The 18,260-nt window shown below is 50.2% G+C and overlaps 1 protein-coding gene and 1 non-coding gene across 2 annotated transcripts in view; both read left to right on the top strand.

The window, feature by feature from the left end:
- Nucleotides 1-445: 445 nt before the first annotated feature.
- The window catches only part of CDH26 (cadherin 26), a 31,608-nt gene continuing 13,793 nt past the window's right edge, over nucleotides 446-18,260 (top strand). Inside the window, 10 exon segments of the mRNA XM_044262574.1 lie at nucleotides 446-508; nucleotides 671-735; nucleotides 7,558-7,598; nucleotides 8,067-8,161; nucleotides 9,262-9,391; nucleotides 9,672-9,763; nucleotides 11,268-11,279; nucleotides 11,404-11,460; nucleotides 16,144-16,291; nucleotides 18,063-18,229. Of these exon segments, the coding sequence (XP_044118509.1) occupies nucleotides 446-508; nucleotides 671-735; nucleotides 7,558-7,598; nucleotides 8,067-8,161; nucleotides 9,262-9,391; nucleotides 9,672-9,763; nucleotides 11,268-11,279; nucleotides 11,404-11,460; nucleotides 16,144-16,291; nucleotides 18,063-18,229 (870 nt within the window).
- On the top strand, nucleotides 13,955-14,058 carry LOC122916656. Its single transcript, XR_006386277.1, has one exon. It is a non-coding gene; the product is annotated as a U6 spliceosomal RNA (small nuclear RNA).

Raw genomic sequence — 18,260 nt, 5'->3', positions numbered from 1 at the left:
ACTCCTTGTGTGGGCCGGTCCGCCAGACCACTGTCCAGGCAGAGCCAGAATGAGGCTCCAGGCACCCAGCCTGGCAGTCACTCCCACTCATTACCCTGGAAAAATCCAACTTCCCGAAATGGAAAGAAAGTTTCCCATTCTTCCCCAGTGTGTGTTTGGGGGGTAGGGCAGGGCAGCTCCTGCAAGTCAGAGGAACAGAAAGCAGCCGACCCCCAGTCCCAGGACCCCTCACGTCCACGGCCGCGGTGGCAGAGGGCCAGCTGCGGGAGGGGGTGACGGGACCCGTTCCACCATGGCCTGTGGGTCCTGAAGCATCTGGTCTTAATTGCTGGGTCTCATCTTAGAGCATCCTGCATGGGACGCTTCCTCGTCTTCAGTTAAGGTCCTACTCACCGATCCCTGGGCCAGTAGGAACCTTCTGTGCCGTGTGCTTCTCCCTGCCGAGATGGAGAAGCAGCGCGTTCAAGCTGCCTTCACCCTGAAAATCGACCCTGAGCGGGTGCCTGGCGTGAGCAGGAACCTGCCCTGTCCTGGAGGATGCCTGACAAAGTCAGTCCTCGGCAGCACTCCCAGTGTGCGTGTTGTGATAGGGAATCCCGGGAGGGGGAGGCGGTTGGGCCAGGTGAGGCTGTGAGTCCCTGTCCTTAGCGCTGCTTCCCTCCCTTTCCAGTACCTGCACCTGCGTTCCGTCCGCAGGTCCCGAGTGTCTGGGAGCTGCCACCTTGTGGCTGCGAGGTATCAGTGCGTGTCACTAGACTCCGCAGTCACAGAGGCTCAGGACCCAAGGGGAAGGTGGGCGCCTTCTGGTTCACCCTCCCCTGAGCCATGCCCCGCGGCAGATGGAGCCCAGCACCACTCCGCCCCAGCCAGAGGCGGCCTTCGGGGAAGCCGACATCTTGCTCTGTTACTTTTCAGCGTTTGAGGATGTTGAAAATGGGGCTGTTTCTAATCATGAAAAGACCAAGTTCTTTCAGCTGCAAGAAATGTAGAAGTAGAGCCCCCCACTCGCATCCCCAGCCCCTCCCGTCTCCGGAGGCGATGCACTGTCCTTCTCCCCAGCACGGCCCCGGGACGGCTGCCCTCTCTGCATCTTCCTTTCCCTCCACAACATTCCACAGGGGTTAGCTCATCTAATCTGTAAAGCCCAGATTAACGATGCTAACTTGATCAAACTTTCCGTAGACCGCCATGGAATAGAAATACCCAGTTTGAAAACAGGCATGAAGTTGTCCAATAGATCATTATTATTCCACTTCTATTTGGGCATGAAAAATAGAGACCTTAAAATTACATTTGTTACTCTTTCCAATAATAAGCTACTGATTCGGATTACGATGATGAACTCCTCAAATGACAACACTCAGGGGCATCTCACAGAGCCGTGGACGGCCAGGAAGGAAGGCTTCCCTCTCCACTTGCCCAAGAACTCTCCGCTGTGAAACAAGGTGGTGTGGTGACAGGCTCTGACGTCCAGGGGGTCAGACTAACGGTCTCCGATTTTGTATTAAAGTCAATCATTGCCACTTTAAGTGTCGGTTGCGTAGAGTCCTTTTTCCTGATATTCTAGTGCACAGACCCCCAGTTTGGCACACAGAGGTCCCCACCCGTAGGGTGTCTCTCCCCATCTCTCCATCCTCCTTCAATCCTAAAGTCACAAGGACAGAGTCAGCCAAACTGGGCAGAGATTTGGGTAGAAATCTGAGAGCCCTGAGCACAACTGTTATCCCATGGTTGGGATAAAGGTCGCTGGTGTTCTGGAAAGTGAAAATGTTTGGGTTTCTTTCCTTGATCAAGTCCTTCTTTCTTGGAGTCCTTTCCCACTGCTCTCCTTTCAAAGCATAGGGGTTATTAGAAAGTCATTAAAACATCCTCCTTCAGACAGAGATTATGGGGCCTTGAGAGCTGGAATGAAAGACACACAAAGCAAGAACAGGGGCTGGTGTCACATTCCGCAGGCTGGGGTGACCCGCCGGGGTCGGGTTCCAGCCCGCGCGTGTGCATGAGAGGTGGGTCAGGCTTCATTCCTCGCCATACCCTTCCTGGGAACTCGGCACCCGTCACCGTGAGGTCAAACCTGAAGCCTCAGCCCAGCCCCCCCGGCTCTGATAAACGCAAGTGCGGCTGGGGACAGAGGACAGGAGAGAGGAGACCAGGGTGCCAGGGACAGGAGACCTGGGCTGGGAAGGAAGTGATCGGTGATGAGAAGCCTGGCTGTGGGGGACACCGGCCATGGTGGGGGGACTTGTGGTCATCTGTGTGCCTCCCCATGTGAACATGGGCTCCAGGGGCCACAACTCACTGTCCCTGGTTCCAGGGCTGCTGCTGCTGCTGGGGGTGAGCTGGGGCAGGTGCCAGGACCCAGGCTGGGGCCCACAGGCAGGAAGGCCCATGACTAAACGCACAGCTCCTGTTGGCTGCGCCCCTGCTGGGGTGACGGCCTGAGGGAGGGACCAGAAAGGGTGCCCTGGCCATGCCCTGCGAGGTGGGCAGGTGGGGTGCCCGGGATCCCCACGTAGTGGGCCATGGGCAGTGGGGCTCCTGCACATATACGGAGGAGAGGTCTGGGATCGCAACCTGTTTGGGGCCACGCTGGGGCTGGGCTAAGGGGACTCGTCCTCCACTGGTTCATACAGCACACGCCATTTTTATCTAGGTTTGTGTTGAGCCATACCTCTGAGGGTACTTCTGTGCACACCTCACATAAGACTGAGACGATCTGAGCAAACCGAGGGTCGGGGGATGGACCCCCTGCCCCTGCCCTTGGCCACGGCTCAGAAGGATGAATGGGGGAATCAAGGTCAGGACATGTGTGGGCTTGCTGCGTTTGGGCGCACCCTGGGGACTTACCGTGACCTGCACTTGACAGGCTACCAGTGCCACAGCTTTCCACGGAGGGAGGGGCAGGCTCAAGGCTATTGTGTCCAGGTCTCCCGAAGTGGCTGGCCCAGGGCCAGCTGTCGGTCTGGGCCGGGCGCTTAGCATCTGAACCCGGCCAGTCCACCCCTGCTGGTGGACTGAGGGGGGCTTGGTCTGCGTGTCCGAATGTCGGTGTCCTTCTGGTTTGGCGACATACCTCTGGTGCCCACGCTGCGCCTGTTTATGGCTCTGGGTCGGATGCAGGGGATGGGACAGTAAACCAAGTGGGGGCACCCTGTGTGTGACCCACATGCTCCCGTGGGGTTCTGCTTTTGATGCGAGGGCCATGCTTGGCAGTCTTGCTTGGCATTGGGAGAGTTTTCTCGGTCCCCTTTGGCATTTCCAGTTGCGAAAGTCCTCAGGCAGGCAATACTCTCACTTTATCTCCCAGCCTTGTCCAGTCCTGTCAATAGTCCCTTTTAATACTCAAAGCCTGTCCCCCTAGTTCCCTTGCTCCTGCCCTTGCCCCTAAATGGTGCTTGTCAGAACACGCGGGTCGTTTCCTCTTCCCTGTTGTATTAGCAGAGCCCAGCCAGGCAGACTCGTGTCTGAGGGTGTGCTGAGGGGGGGCCCGCAGTGGGGAGTGGACGGGGGGTGGTCATTTCAGCGTTTGGTGAAAGCAGCTTTAGACCGATTCCACGGAATCGAGACAGAGGACAACAGCTCTGGAGTCAGGAATCAGGTGTTTCCAGCAATCCCCGTCCTGGGCCCTCAACAGGGCAAAGCCCTTTCTGCCCGGTGGGTGCTCGGTCTCTTGCTGAAATGGCTCTAAAGATCCCATTCCTTCCCGCTCCTTTTGTTGGCCACAGAGCTGCCTTACAACCGCCTCTGACATCCAGAACGGGTGCCCACTGAGCCTCCTCTGAGCTCCACATTTAGCACCGGGCCCCATCCTGCTGGAGCGCTCTTCTATCTACAATGGTTTTCCTCTGAGACCCCACCTCTTTGTCGTCCGGGGGACATAGAGCAAGTGACAAAGTTGTGGCTTCCCTGCAGGTTTTCATCTTGGATCCAGATTCGGTGACAGGCCGTGGAAGGGGACTCCTGCCCTGCTCGTAGGGCAATTTCTGGTCCTGAGGATTTCTGAGTCCTCTGCTCTGGGCTGCGGCAGGCTTCCAAGATCAGAGAGGAGGGAGGATTTGAGACCATGAAATCGGACAGTGAGCAAAGTCTCTTTTGTCGCCGTTGCTATTTTTTAACCTGGGAAATTCTAAATCGACTTATTTTTAAAAAACTGTCAGCACCGATGTTCTGCCTGGTTAATTTATGAAACGCCCATCCAAGAACAACAGTTAGTGGGGTGCAGAAGGTGAGAGATGGTGTGGCCGGGGGTGGGGGAGGGCATGGAGCCGGGCACTCGGCAGGGACGGAGCCGGCTGGCTCTGTCCTGAGAGCCCTGGGGACCCAGAGACATGATGAGGTCCGCACTTTCAAAGATCACCTGAGCTTCTGTATAGAGAACATACCTGGGCAGTTGATTAACCTCCTAGGGCTGCCGTGGCCGAGAGCCACACACTGGATAGCTTGGAACACCGGAAACGCACAGCGTGGTGTCCTTGCTCATCGTACCACACTGCATACTTGGACGTTGCTGGGAGAGTAGATCTTTAAAGTTCTCATCACAAGAAAACTAAATCTGTAACTCTGTGTATTGACAGATGTTAAGTAGACTTATTATGGTTGATCATTTTGCAATTCGATACACATATCAAATCACGATGTTGCACACCTTACAGCGAATACAATGGCAAACACCAATTATAACTCTGTTTCAAAAAATCCTCCTTGAATGCAAATTTGCAATAAAAAATGAAATATTTTCAGGACAGAATTATTTCCATATGGGCCTTGTAGTTCCTTAGCATCTGCTGCAGACACAAAGCCCTCCTGGACCTGGGTTATTTCTCTCCAACGACGTCTTGGCTACTCGACTAGGGCAGCCTAGACTGTCCTGGTCCCATGTCCCCACGCCTAGCACCGCCTGTCAGATGATGTGTGCGTGACCCTTGCAACCAGATGCCCGCCTGGCCCGTAACATAAGGGGGACCCTGCCGTCAGAGACGTCCAGCCGCGAGGAAATTTTCTCCCCTCACTTTACAGAAACTTTACTACACCGTTTGGATGGCATCCTCTTTGGACCAACTACCTAAACTTGGCAGGGATGGGAAATATAATAAGCATACTTACAAAGTCATTTCGGCATATATAACCTTTCACTGGTCTTCTTGCAACAGCCAGACGCGATTGCCTGATTTGCAAGACGTGCGTGGAGGGGAAACGTGAAACACAACAGAGCGTCAGGTGTGCAAAGCTCGGAACCCGCACTCTCGTGTGGCTGTTGGCTGAGCTATTCAGGCGCTGGCAGAGTGAAAACACAGAAGCTTGCGTGTGGAAAGGGCCCTTGAAGGCCTCGTTTACAGAAGGGGAAACTGAGGCCAGCAATGAGAAACCTTGATATATTCCTTGTTAGTGGGCTGGGCTCACCTGGGGGAATAGATCTGTGCTGGAAACGGAATGACTTTCTTCATTCTTTTGCAAAAACTGCAATTTTCTCCATTTTAAAATCACATACCTGGTTAGACCCTTTATTTAAAACCACTGACACGAATCAAAAAGCATTCAATGTCTGAATAAATCGATGTTTGAGATTTTGGAACTCCAAGACTTTAAAAATTCTTTTCCTTTAAGTGAATAGAGATGTAGCCCGTAGCAGGAAACAAATACCCTCACCGTCCTTGACGTTTATGAAACAGGACTAGCTGGTGATGTCCACCCCCCACCAGGAGGGTGACGGGCCACAAGGGAAGGACACATGAGGTATGTGTGTTCATTTTCTGTGTAAAGAAATGGATGGACTGTGCCCAGTCCATCGGGCACCGTGTGCCCTACAGCAAGGACGGACCCTTATGGGTGCAAAATGACCAGGACCAATGGGGGTCCCTCACCCTGTCCCAGAGACTGAGGCCTGGTCCTAGAGTAGCTGGGGTCCAAGTGTTTGCTCTCAGGACACCTTCACACACATCACATCACTGGGAGCCCAAAGAGCTCCTGCTGGCGTGGGATATATTTACTACGAGTTATCAGAAATTAAGACTGGGACATTGTAAGTTTTTCTCAGTTTGTTAAAGATAATACTGAACCCAGTACATGTGAGTGGATGCCACATGCTTTTATGAGAAATAACCATATTTTTAAAGAAATTCTGTTTCGCGTGAAGAGTGGCACTGTCTTATATTCTCGCAAATCTCTTGTTCTAAAAGAGGAAGGCCGGATTCCGCTCTCCGAGTCTGCTCTCAGTCTGTTGTAAGTGTCATTTAGTTAAAGGACGTGAAGAAATTCTGGTCTCACACATGTATGCGTACGGAAAGGGAGGCGTATTTGAATGACCTTGAGCAGATACCTGTGCATATCCTTCTTTGATAATACACCAAAGCTTCACAAGTGGCGTGTTGGAACAATCTGAACACATCTTCATAAACCTTCCGTGCTCTGTTACCTCAAAACCAGCGGCCTGTCTGTCTTGCGTTTTGGATGATCCTTCCCCGTGCAGGACGTCGGAACCTCGTGCGTTAATCAGTAGGAAACTCCCGGCTCGTGGAGTTGCGCAGATCTTCCAAGTGTTGACAGGTTTCATTGCACAAAATCAGAAAATCACTCATTAATATCTCCATGAATATCACCAGAAACATCTGGAAGTTCTGGGAAGCAGTCAAGCCCATGGTAGCAGACGTAAGTTTTCCAACATTCTAAATTTTGACTGGAATGCTTCCCTTTTGTGACTGGCAACATGACTTCCCCCACAGTCCCTCGTGAAGCGATAGGCTCACTCGTGTACCGTCAAAGTACCATCTGCAAGTGCCCAATCCTGCGCGACACAGTCTGGCAGTCAGTCTTTCAAGGAAAATGCTGTCCCATAAAAACGTGGGCCATTCAGCTGGCGACTCCAGCCAGCAACCCCTGCTTCCGCTGAGATTCTGCCCCGAGGGGCCGCCTGGGCTTTCGCGTGTACGTCTCACCTAGTCCCGCAGAGTCCTGCAGACGCGCATCCTGGCGGCACAGGACAGTAACGCTGGTGGCCTTTACTGCTTCATCGGTTCTCAGGGGACGTCAGCAATCGAGTCAGGTCACCCATTACTTCATTCCTAAACGCAACAGGCTTTTCCTTCCCTTCTTCCTGCACCTGCGTGGGGATGAGGACGCAGGGATGCCGGCGGCTCTGGCGCTGCTGCCTCCCTCGGGGCTGAGGCCCCAGCCATCTGTCCCATCCGTGCAGATGTCATAGAGGAAAATCAGCACAAGACGCTGGTGTAAGGAGGCAAGCGAGTGGCCTTGCGGACTCTGGTGGCGTCAGGCCCCCCGGCGGACCCCACTCAGAAACCTGCTGCTCCCCAGAAATTTCCTCTCTGCGCGGGGATGTTTGTGACGGCGGCATTTCTGTTTAAGCGAAAACAAAGAACAAGTAATCCAGACAACCAGCCCCTGGGGGGGGGGGTGAATCAAGGAACTGTCCCCTGTCCGGGTGCTGAAAGGCTACCCCCGTAGTGAAATGGGCGGACGAGAGCCGCAGGCGTCAACACACCCGCGCAAGCTCCTTGCGTGTCCTTGTGACACACTCTGCACTGCCTGTCTCTATTCCCACAGTGTCGCCGTGCCCGTGCGGCTGTCCTGGGGCGTGTTGAGACGTAAATAATAAATAATTCTCGATGTAGATCACCATATAAGTGAAAAGTACTGAGTTTTATTGTTTTATTGATTATGATACGATAAAATCTAAAAATAAGGAAAAATTAAAGAGGAAATGGGGAAAAAAAAGGCCCAGTTGCCTCTCTCCACCAGTTAACGCCCGGTGCTATTCCGCACTTGCCGTAAGTTCACCGTGCTCACCGTCGGCACAGTCTGCTCTCCCCCTGTGCTGCATACAGTTGAGGCTGTGTGCTATGGTGTTAGGTGTCCCTGATGTCGGCCAGACTCTGTGAGAATTCTTTTGGTTAGTTCTCCTGCAGATGCTCAGGAAAAGCAGTAAGTGTGACCTGCGATGTCAAGAGCAAGAAATTATATTTATCCATTAAGGTTTTTTTTTTTTTCTCTCTCTCTTTTCTCATTGGAGAAGATTTTGTGTCTTCAGGCAGTTTCTACATGAGTCTGATAAGTATATCCCCTACTAATTCATGCCATTTGTATTTTTAAGGTCAACAGCGTCAACAGCCTCCAACAGGAAGAGGATGATCTTACGGATGGAACAAAGGTGGGGTTTGGAAGTCACCGTCTTCATAAACTAAGTGAGATCACACTTGACTCAGAGATTTGATCGCAGTTTCAAGGTTTTTATTTCCTGGTCAATGTTCAGTTTGCAGAAAATAAATTAGTAACCAGATGTGACCTTTTGGAATCTTGAGGGACTGCTAGAGAGTTGTAGTGGATGCTTTTATGTCTCCTAGAATATGAAGAATCTGCGAACATCAGACACCAGCCGCACGGCACTGGCCCAGAGCTTCCTCCCCACTGTTTTCCTCTTTACGGGGTTAAAATATATGGGATTGACATCGTCCAGTGTGTGGACTTTGGACAGCCCAGGGGGGCAACCATGTTTGTTAGGAGCTCAGGCCACCTTACGAATAGTTCCTTCCTGTCATTCTTACCAGCAACTCATTTTCTAATTAAATACAGTTGACCTTTGAACAACATGGGTTTGAAGTGCGTGGTCCACTCATATGCTGATTTATTATAGGACAGGGCTAGTGCGTGAATGTATTTTCTATCCTTATGAACTTTCTTAACGACGTTGTCTTTTTTGTGGCTGACGTCATGCTAAGAATACGGTATATAATACACAAACGTACAGAGCATGTGCCAATCGACCGCTCGTGTTATCGATAAGGCTTCAGGTCAACAGTAGGCTGTTAGTTAAGTTTGGGGAGAGTCAAAGTTTCTATGATGATTTTTGGGTACCCCTGGGGGCAGTGGTGCCCCAGCCCCGCATTGTTTCAAGAGTCAACTACAATTTTTGAAAAGGCTCACATGTTTGTAGATAAAAATTAATATGTAGATTAAAATGTAATTTTATTTTATTTTATTTTTTAAAGATTTTATTTATTTATTTGACAGAGAGAGATCACAAGCAGGCAGAGAGGCAGGCAGAGAGAGAGGAGGAAGCAGGCTCCCTGCTGAGCAGAGCGCCCGATGCGGGGCTTGATCCCAGGACCCTGAGATCATGACCTGAGCCGAAGGCAGCGGCTTAACCACTGAGCCACCCAGGCGCCCCTAAAATTTAATTTTAAATTAAAATTAAAGCAACTTTGCTTGCAGTGAGTAGTTGGTTAAACCCTGTGGTCCCTCACCTGACAGTCTCTGAGCGCAACGTCTGAGTTTGAGTCTCTCCCTGTTGAAAGGGAGAGTAGTCGACGAAGCGACGTTGAAGGCCCATCACCCCTGAACGGAGACGTCCCCAGTGACTATTTTGGAAAGACAGAGGGCAGTAGGAGGGAGGGCCGTGCTCGTCCATTCAGCGGCTGAGGGCGTGTCTGCCATTGGGCAGGCGCCGGCACACGGCAGGCAATGATTTTAAATGTGATCTCTAATATGATCCCAGGATCCGTGTAAAATCAAGGGGTGGCCCACCGTCTAGAAACGCCTCCACGGTTGTCAAGAGAACTGGCATTTTAAATTTCTAAGCATTGGAGGCGGCCGTGAGGACGCCTGTCTGTGCTTGTCACATCACCTCGCCGTCATCCTCACGGTCGTCACTGTAATTTTAGGGCGAGAGCCACCATCCAAGAGAAGACGGCTTATCACCACCGTGGAGCTGGGGGAGGAAGATCAAAGACCCTTTCCCAAACTTGCTGGGGAGGTGAGGAGGGCCCCCCGCCCCCTCTGTAGGCACGCCTCCCCTTGTCAGGAGGAACGAGTGTTGAAGAGCTACGTGTGAGGGAGGCCGGGGAGTGCAGTGGGCAGAGGAGGGCCGCACTGGCTTCGAGAACCCGCTCTACCCCCCACCCCGGCCGGGGCGCTTCGGGCAGGTCCCCGCATGTGAGCGTGCGCTAACACATCCGTCCCGTGGGACCAGGGCTGCTTCCCTCCAGCCTGCTGGCCGGCTTTCTTTGGCCCACGCCGATGTATTATTTAAGAATAAGGAGTCCGCCGTTACCAGAGACTGGGAGGTGGTGGGAAAAGGGAGATTTGAAAAACAACTAAAGAGAAAGCAAAAAGCCGTGACTGCCAGGGCCGGTGGGGAGGAGGTGATGGGGGTTTACCGCGTGAGGGGGACAGAGCGTGCGTTTGGTACGATGACGAGAGCTCCGGCCGCGGTACAGCATGAGTGCGCTTGGTCCCGTCCGACCGCGCGCTTCAGGATGACGAAGGTGGAAAACACCATGTTGTGTGTGTTTTACCACAATGACATGGAACTGGTAGGAAGATGGTACTAGAAATTCTGTACTTCTAGAGGCTTTCTGACAGTCAGAAGGTCTGCCCACAGGGAGCGTACGTTCCACACGGCAACGACGGGATGGGGCTTGAGTTTCCCACGGTCCCCCCGCTCCCTGCTGTCTCCCTCCCTCTGAGGTCGAAGCCATCATGTGACCAACTTGGGATGCCAGAATATTTGCACGTGGCCCATGTCCTTCTTGCCATGGCACGCCTGACCCTACGGACCCGTGAATTACACGCTGAGTGACTCGGTCCCGACAGCACTGACATCCTACGATTTCTGGAGAAAGAAATTAAAATAACTCATATTTTTGCAGCATTTATAAAAATAGTAGATGCCTGCTATAAAAAAAAAAAAAAGAATGTTTCAAGACTCAATGGTTCAGACTCTCCACTCCCAAGAGTTGAGGGGACGCTGTGGGCTCATACCGCAGGCGCCCCACACCCCTGCTGCGGCGGCCCCACCTCCTCGCTCTTTCTCACCGTGCGGTGCGGTCAACGAGAGGCCTACCTTGTGGGGCTGTTTTGAGGATTAAACAGGCGAGGGCACGAAAGGCATAGAGTCCGCTGGCTCATTCTAAGCCCTTTCTCCGTGTTAGCCGCACAAGTGGTCCCCCTCTCCCTAAAGATTCACTCCTGTTAACCCCTTCCAGAGAGTTCTCTAGAGTCGCACCGAGGGGAGTCCACCTCGACAAGACGGGATTGCTCTATGCATACTGTTCTGCAACGTGTCCTTCTGGTTTACCCGTGAGACAGCCCCCTTTCTGGGGCAGAGTGTGTTAAGTCCTGACGGCTGGGGGCCCTGCCCCGTGGAGGGGCTACTGCGCTGGGATTCTTCCCTAGGGAGGGACATGTGCATTCTTCCCACTGGCTCACTGTGACAAACCTCACGCCTGCCTCTTTGCACGTCTCTCTGTTTCCTTCAGATAAACCCTCAGGTGAGCGATTTCGAGGCTTGGGGCTTACCAGATGCCTGAGTCCCGGCCTTCATATTTGGTGTGCCTTGTGGTTTATTCTCATCCTCTTTTCTCCCACTGTTTTTTCCCTTGCAGCTGTTTCTAGTACAATCTAGTGTACGTTCACTGCCCTGTCGACCGGGAGATCACGCAGTCTTTCAAGGTACCTGACATCTGATACATTCTCAGCTTGGGCTTATGGTAAACCTGCGGCAGGACCGGTATATTCGGCAGGCCTTAGTTAAGCCGCCCATGGGCCATGTCACGGGAGCCTGCCCATGATGCCGTGGCAGCTTTGCAGCACGGATGGGCCGACAGGCTGATTTTGCAACGTTCTTTTAAAGTTCTGGACGCTGGGATGAGGTATGGGAACTGACCCAGATCTTCCTTCTAATGACTGGATTCCCAGCACGATCAGACTCGTGAGGAAGACAGAAACAGGCTGATGAGCAGAGTTGCCGGCGGCGAAGAGTGGGCTAAGCCGGGGTCACGGAGACACCGCCCAGGCCGGGCCCTCCAGCTCAGCCACCTGCCTCTGCAGAAGGATGCTTGCTACCGGCTCTCGGTCGTGCGTAAAGCCAGCGTGTATTAGAAGCGAAGTCGGCCCAAGGGTGGGCAAAAGGGCCTTCCCAGTAGCACTGCTGTGCTCCTGGGGCACGAGAATGAGCCAAAACACAAAAAGCTTGTGTCTGGGAGGTGGGGGTGGGGCGGGGAGGGGCTCACTTCTTGATAATTCCGTATGCCTGTGAGAACGCCGCGCCGGCCTCCGAGCACGGCTGCAAGATGCGACGCGGCCGGAGGGGGGCGCGTCTGAGTCGCTGGGCACGATCTCACCCGTTTATATCAGAACATGCTCAGTTTCTTCGGACACAAACACACGCAGCTAAGTCTTCCATATTCCTCGAGATCCCCAGCGGCGCTTCACGCCGACACACTCCTTGCCGCCTCCTTGCTCCGACGCGTACAAGGGGCCTCGTCTAGTGTGTTTGCCTTTTCTCCTGTGTGCTCGTCTGTGGCCAAGAGCACCTGATCCGCCCTGTCGTACTGGTGGTCGTACGCCCCCGCCCCCCGTCACCAACGCCACCACACTGCAGTGTGTCATCCCAGGATGTAAATCTTAAGTCTGTAACAAAAGGCTGAAACCCTTTCCAAGTGCAGACGACATCCATGACCTTTCCTTTCCCCGCTGCAATTCTGAGTCCCTGGAAATTCTTAGCGTCTTGTCAAAGAATAAACAGCACTTGGGCCTCCCAGGCGTCCCAGAGAGCTGACGGTCTCCGATGTGGCTTTTAGGATCATAAATGGAATATAAGATAATAAACACAAAACGAACAGGCGGCGCTTATTTTTAAGTGGAAGCCTTGCAGTTGGCACCGTGTCAGAGCCAGAAGTCCGCGTGATTCTGGAGCCGAGTTGCCAGCGCGGCCATAAATTATACAGGAGCCTGCGGAGATGGTGTGCAAGAAGCCAATTTGCTTGCACAGAAATTTAAAAATGTATGTTGCATTTCCTGGAACAGACCAGTTCAGTGGTCTTGAGGGGACAGGAGACAGCTAACCGCAGAGAGCCTGGGGCCCCGGCCACTGTTGCAGGAGAGCTGTGGGGACCACCATGGTGGAGGCTGATGAGGGGAAGCCGACAAGTCTGCAGGAAAGAGGCCAGGGAGGTCGGTGCGGCAGAGACCCCGTGGGCTCTGGGGAAAGGGGCAGGCTGAGGCTGGCGGGGCCCGAGAACCCCGGTACCTGAAGCTGCCTGCTCTGGGCTCTGGGTGGCTGCGGACTTGATGCAGCCAAATCCACAGCTACTTGGACTTGAATCTGGGCTGTGCAAAGTGTGGACAGCCATGGAACCTCCCCGTGGCACGCAGTAGGGCGCCAACAATGCCTCCCTCTGGGGCTTCTACAAGGAAGGGAGGAAGGGGTTGGCGGAGGAACTCGGTCCCGGGCCTCGCTGAAGCCGCTTCCCCAGAATAAACCCCGTGCTTGCTCCGTGTCCCCTAGCACACAGCCCTCGAGGAAGGACCGTTCCCAGAGCAGACCATCCTCCGCTGGAGAACGACTCCACACGCACGACGTCCCTCCGGCTCATTCCTTTTTCTGGGACTCTGAACTCCGGCCTCCGCGCTGACCCCCCACAATCTTTTCACCTTTCTACAAATAAAACCACTGTTCATCCGAGAGCAGCAGAGACTCAGCGGCAAGTCGCATCAGATTGCCTTTAGCATGTAAACCACATGTATTATGTGTGTTCTATCACATATCACATATATTATGTATATATTATTATGTATTTATATTATATTATGTGTATGTACGATATATAATGTGCATAACACATGTAATATATAATGTACATAATATATGTAATATATAATACATATATTGTGGTGACAACATATAACAGTTACGGAGGGTCCCAATATATAATACGTAACATCTGTTATATATACCGGGTGGCTCAGTGGGTTAAGAGTCTGACTCCTGATTTTGGCTCAGGTCGTGATCTCGGGGTCCTGGGATGGAGCCCTGCAGCGGGCTCCGCGCTCAGTGGGGCATCTACTTGAGACATTTCTCCTTCTCCCTTTGCCTCTCCCTGCCTGGCTCTCTCTCTCTCAAATAAATAGATAAATCATTTTTTGGAAAATATATATATATGGCGCTCACTTCGGTGGCATGTAGACTAGAACTGGAATGGTCCAGAGAAGATTACCATCGCCCCTTGGAAGGATGGCAGGCAAATTTGCGAGGTGTTCCTTATTTAGAAAAACAAAAATAAATCATACATATGGTTGCCCACTTTTTATTTATAAGTAGGGACTTTTTAAAATTAATACTTTCTTTTTAGAGCTGTTTTAGGTTGACGGAAGAGGAGCGTGGAGAGTACAGAGCACCTGCTCCCCCCTGCCCCACCCCACAGGTCCCCTTCTCACTAACGTGGCGCATCGCTGCTGTACGTTTACGACAGCGTTTGAGCCAATACGATACACTCCCATTAGGGCTCACTTCCGGTGCCGCCCACGCTATGCATTTGGACAAATTGTATATGACACGTATACACCCTTATAGTACAACACAGAGTATTTTCACTGCCCTAACAGTTCCCCCAGCCTCTCCATTATCCATCCACCCCTCTTTCCTGCGCCCCCGGCAACCCTGCTCCTTTTGCTGTCTCCCTATTTTGCCTTGTCCAGGATGTGACATGGTTGGAGTCACACGGGGTGTATACAGCCTGCTCAGACCGGCTTCCCTCACTTAGCAGGGTGCACTGAAGAGTCCCGCAGGTCCTGTTAGTGCAGGATAATGCTCCACCATCTGGACGCTCGGCAGCTTGTCCAGTCACCAAGTGAAGGACATCTCGGTTGCCTCCGTGTTTGATGATTATGCATAAAGCCACTTTATACATCTGTGTGCGGGTTTTTGTGTGGTCGTAATTTTTCAATGCTTTTGCATAAATATCAAGGAACATGATTGCTGGTTTGCACGGTTAGAGGATGTTTTGTTTTGTAAGAAACCGCCAAAGGAATGAGGAATTATTTGCCATCTGTATATCTTTGGAAAAAAAGATATTTGTTCAAATCCTTTGCCTATTTTTAACATTTGAAAATCAATTTTAGCAAGGTCCCAGGAAATAAAGTTAATATATAAAAATCAATTGTATTTGTATATACCAGTGACAAATAATTGGAAGTCAATGTTTTAAAAACAGTATCATTTATAATATCACCAAAACAAATGAAGTGCTTAGACCTAAATCTAAAATCTGTGTAGGATCTGTTTACTCAAAGCTATAAAACACAAATGAAAGAAACCAAGGAAGACCTAGTTGAATGAAAAAACAGACTGTATTTATGGATTGAAAGATTGAGTAATAAAGGCATAATTCTTCCCAAATTTATCTATAAGTTCTCTAGACTAATTGAAAGACTAGCAGACCTTTGCATCGATCTCAACAAGCTGATACCAAACTGTATATGGGAAGGCAACCAGCTTCTGGTTGTGTTGACTTTGTTTTGCTCTTCTGAATCTTACTGATATCTTGTGTTCATCTTTATTATTTCCTTCTTTCTGTTTGAGTCTAACTTGCTCCTTTTAAAACGATTTATTTATTTTAGAGAGAGAGACAAAGAGACACAGAGACAGGAGGGGCAGAGAGAGACAGAACCCCAAGCAGACTCCCAGCTGTGCACGAGCCCCACACAGGGCTGGGTGCCTTGACCTTGAGATAGTGACCTGAGCCGAAATCAAGAGTCTGATACCTAACCGACTGAGCCACCCAGGCGTCCCAATTTGCTCTTTTTTTTTTTTTTAAAGTTCGTAAGAAACCAAAGTGAGAAGCCCATAGTGTAGCTTTGAGACCTTTTGAGAGGAAAGACTTCTCGAGACATGTTTGAGACAACTGGACCCTCCTTCTTCAAGCCCAGAAGTGACATCACTAACCACTCCAGAACCCACCATATGTCAACAGCTGGGCTGGTGACTTCCAGTTCCCTTCTCCCAGAAGTTCTAATGTCTGCTTGCCACGGCGTCTCCGCAGTATTGGTCAGTGTCTGTATTTCTCACGATGGCACCAACAGCAGAAACAGGCTCCTGAACAAGGTGGTTATGTTTACCTGGGTAGAAAGACTGAGATTAGAACCTGATCACAACTAATATTTCCTGAGCGCCTCATCCGTGCCAGCACTGTGCTCCGTCCCCGGGTCATGTGGTGAAGGACAACAATGAGGTCTCTGGCCCCAGAAACTTTGCAGCTCATGCAGGAGAGGACGCAGAACATGTGAGGACATTAACACGTACCGGGCCATCAAGTAAACGATCCCACAACATCAACTCCGCTCTCTGCTTCTCAGGTTTACTTTGACGTCGTGGATCGCTTTACAGGAAAGCTCTTGGATAATTCCTTGGTTTTCAACATTAGGATCCGAGATGTGAATGATCACGCACCCCAGTTTCCTGAGAAGGAATTCAACATCAGTGTGAAGGAGAACCACATGGCAGGTGCGTGAGACCGGACGTGAGGGCTTCCTCTCCCGATGGTCCTCTCCGGTCCCCCTGTGTCAATGCTGGTGTGGTGCCCGATCCTCCTTGTCTTTTGGGAGAAATGTTACTGTTCACATGTTCACATCCCGAAGGTGGCAGGCTCTGGTTTTGAGCAGAATGCTTGGAGGTCTGTAAGCGTCGTTTTGTATTGGCAATAAAATGAGATGGAAATTGTGTCTGTTGCAAGAGCTGGTATGTGAAGGCCGGTCTCAAATAAGTCAGATGCACTGAGGGAGAAAGGCAGAGTGGAACGGTGCCTTCCTGGACAGCTCTGTAAACTTCTCTCCTGGAAAATGGCAATGAGATGACATCTCAAGTTTCTGAGCAGCAGAGTCTGTGAGTCTTTAAATCCAAACCAGTCTCACTAGAATGTGCATCTACTTTCATAACAGAAAAGCATTATTTATTTCACAAAAGAGGCTTCAGAAAATTTGGAAAAATTCCAAGAAATTAAGACAGAACTAGAAAGCATATTTAATACTTCCAATTAGAGGTAAGTACCATCCATGTTTTAGTTCATATTCTTTCAGTATTTTTCTTTGAATTTTATGTGTGTGTGTGTACACACACTATATATTTATCTACGTGTATATATTCTCCGATTTTAGATGTAATTAATTATGCATTTTTCATCTTTATCATAGTGCAAAATGTATATGAATATATATGAAATACTTACAAATGTGCGGGTGTTTTTTCATACTTGTATAGTTATGAATTTTCTTTTCTAAAAGGGCAAATTTACTGTGTGTAAGCTAACTGTGTACCCCCTCAGCATCTGATTATGTAATATTTTATTTCATGAATGTGCTTAAGGTTTTTTAACTAATCTCCTGTTGTTAGACATTGATGCACTATTTTCACTTTTTGTTATCTTCACGAAATATGCTTCAGTGAACATCTTGGAGCTGAATCTGTGTCCCCTGAAGCATTATTCACTGGTCATAATTTACAGGAGCCGAGTGGCTGTTTCTGACTGCACACAGTTTAAGGTTCCGCTTTCCTCACCCGCCGGCAACATCTGAGGGCCCCTGGCCCAGGGCTCGTCTTTGGTCATTAAATGCTCGCACGTTTATCCGCTTCTGTGTATCGAACAGATACACGCTCCTTTCTTTGTCCATTTCTGTTTGTGTGCTTGTCATTTTTCTTCTTGATTTTAACCTTCTCGTTCGGTATTAAAAGTGTTTATGTCTGCCATATATATTTTAAATATGTTTTCCTGGTTTATCATTTCTTTTAAAATTCTGTCTACATAGTTCTTTTTGGCACAGACTTAAAAATATATGTGTTCTGTCAATGCTCTCCTTTACATCTTCTGCATTTGCAATCATGATTAGAAAGTTCTTGTGACTACTTAGGGGTGCCTGGGTGGCTCAGTTGGGGAAGCATCTGCTTTTGGCTTAGGTCCTGATCCCAGGGAACTGGGTCTGAGTCCCATGTTGGGCTCCCTGCTCAGCAGGGGTCTGCTTCTCCCTCTCCCTCTGTGTGCACTCTCTCTCTCTCTCTCTCTCTCAAGTAAATAAACAAAATCTTTTAAAAAAGAGAAAGTTCTTTTGACTATCTGAATATCCCTCTTTATTTTTTATAGCATATCCACAGTTTGATTTTATATTTAAATATTTAACCCATTCTGGGGAATGTCTCAATGTCATTTAGCAAGGAATCATCATTCCATTGGTTTGTCAGGCTGCTTTTGGTCAATAGTAAACATTAAAACAATTCTTTCCAGGTCAACCTATCTTCAAGATGTTAACAGTTGATTTGGATGAAGAAAATACTCCAAACTCTCAAGTCCTTTACTTCCTTATTTCTCAAACGCCATCACTGAAAGAAAGCGGCTTCCAGACTGACCCGATTAGCGGAGAAATGCAGCTGTCAGGGTGCTTAGATTATAAGGTTATGTGGAATTTGTGATTTTGAAAAAATG

This window comes from Neovison vison, chromosome 8, assembly GCF_020171115.1.
Source record: "Neovison vison isolate M4711 chromosome 8, ASM_NN_V1, whole genome shotgun sequence".
In the NCBI taxonomy this organism is placed as follows: Eukaryota; Metazoa; Chordata; class Mammalia; order Carnivora; family Mustelidae; genus Neogale; species Neogale vison.
Note: the sequence above shows the minus strand (reverse complement) of the source record. Positions and strands in the feature narration are given on the sequence as shown.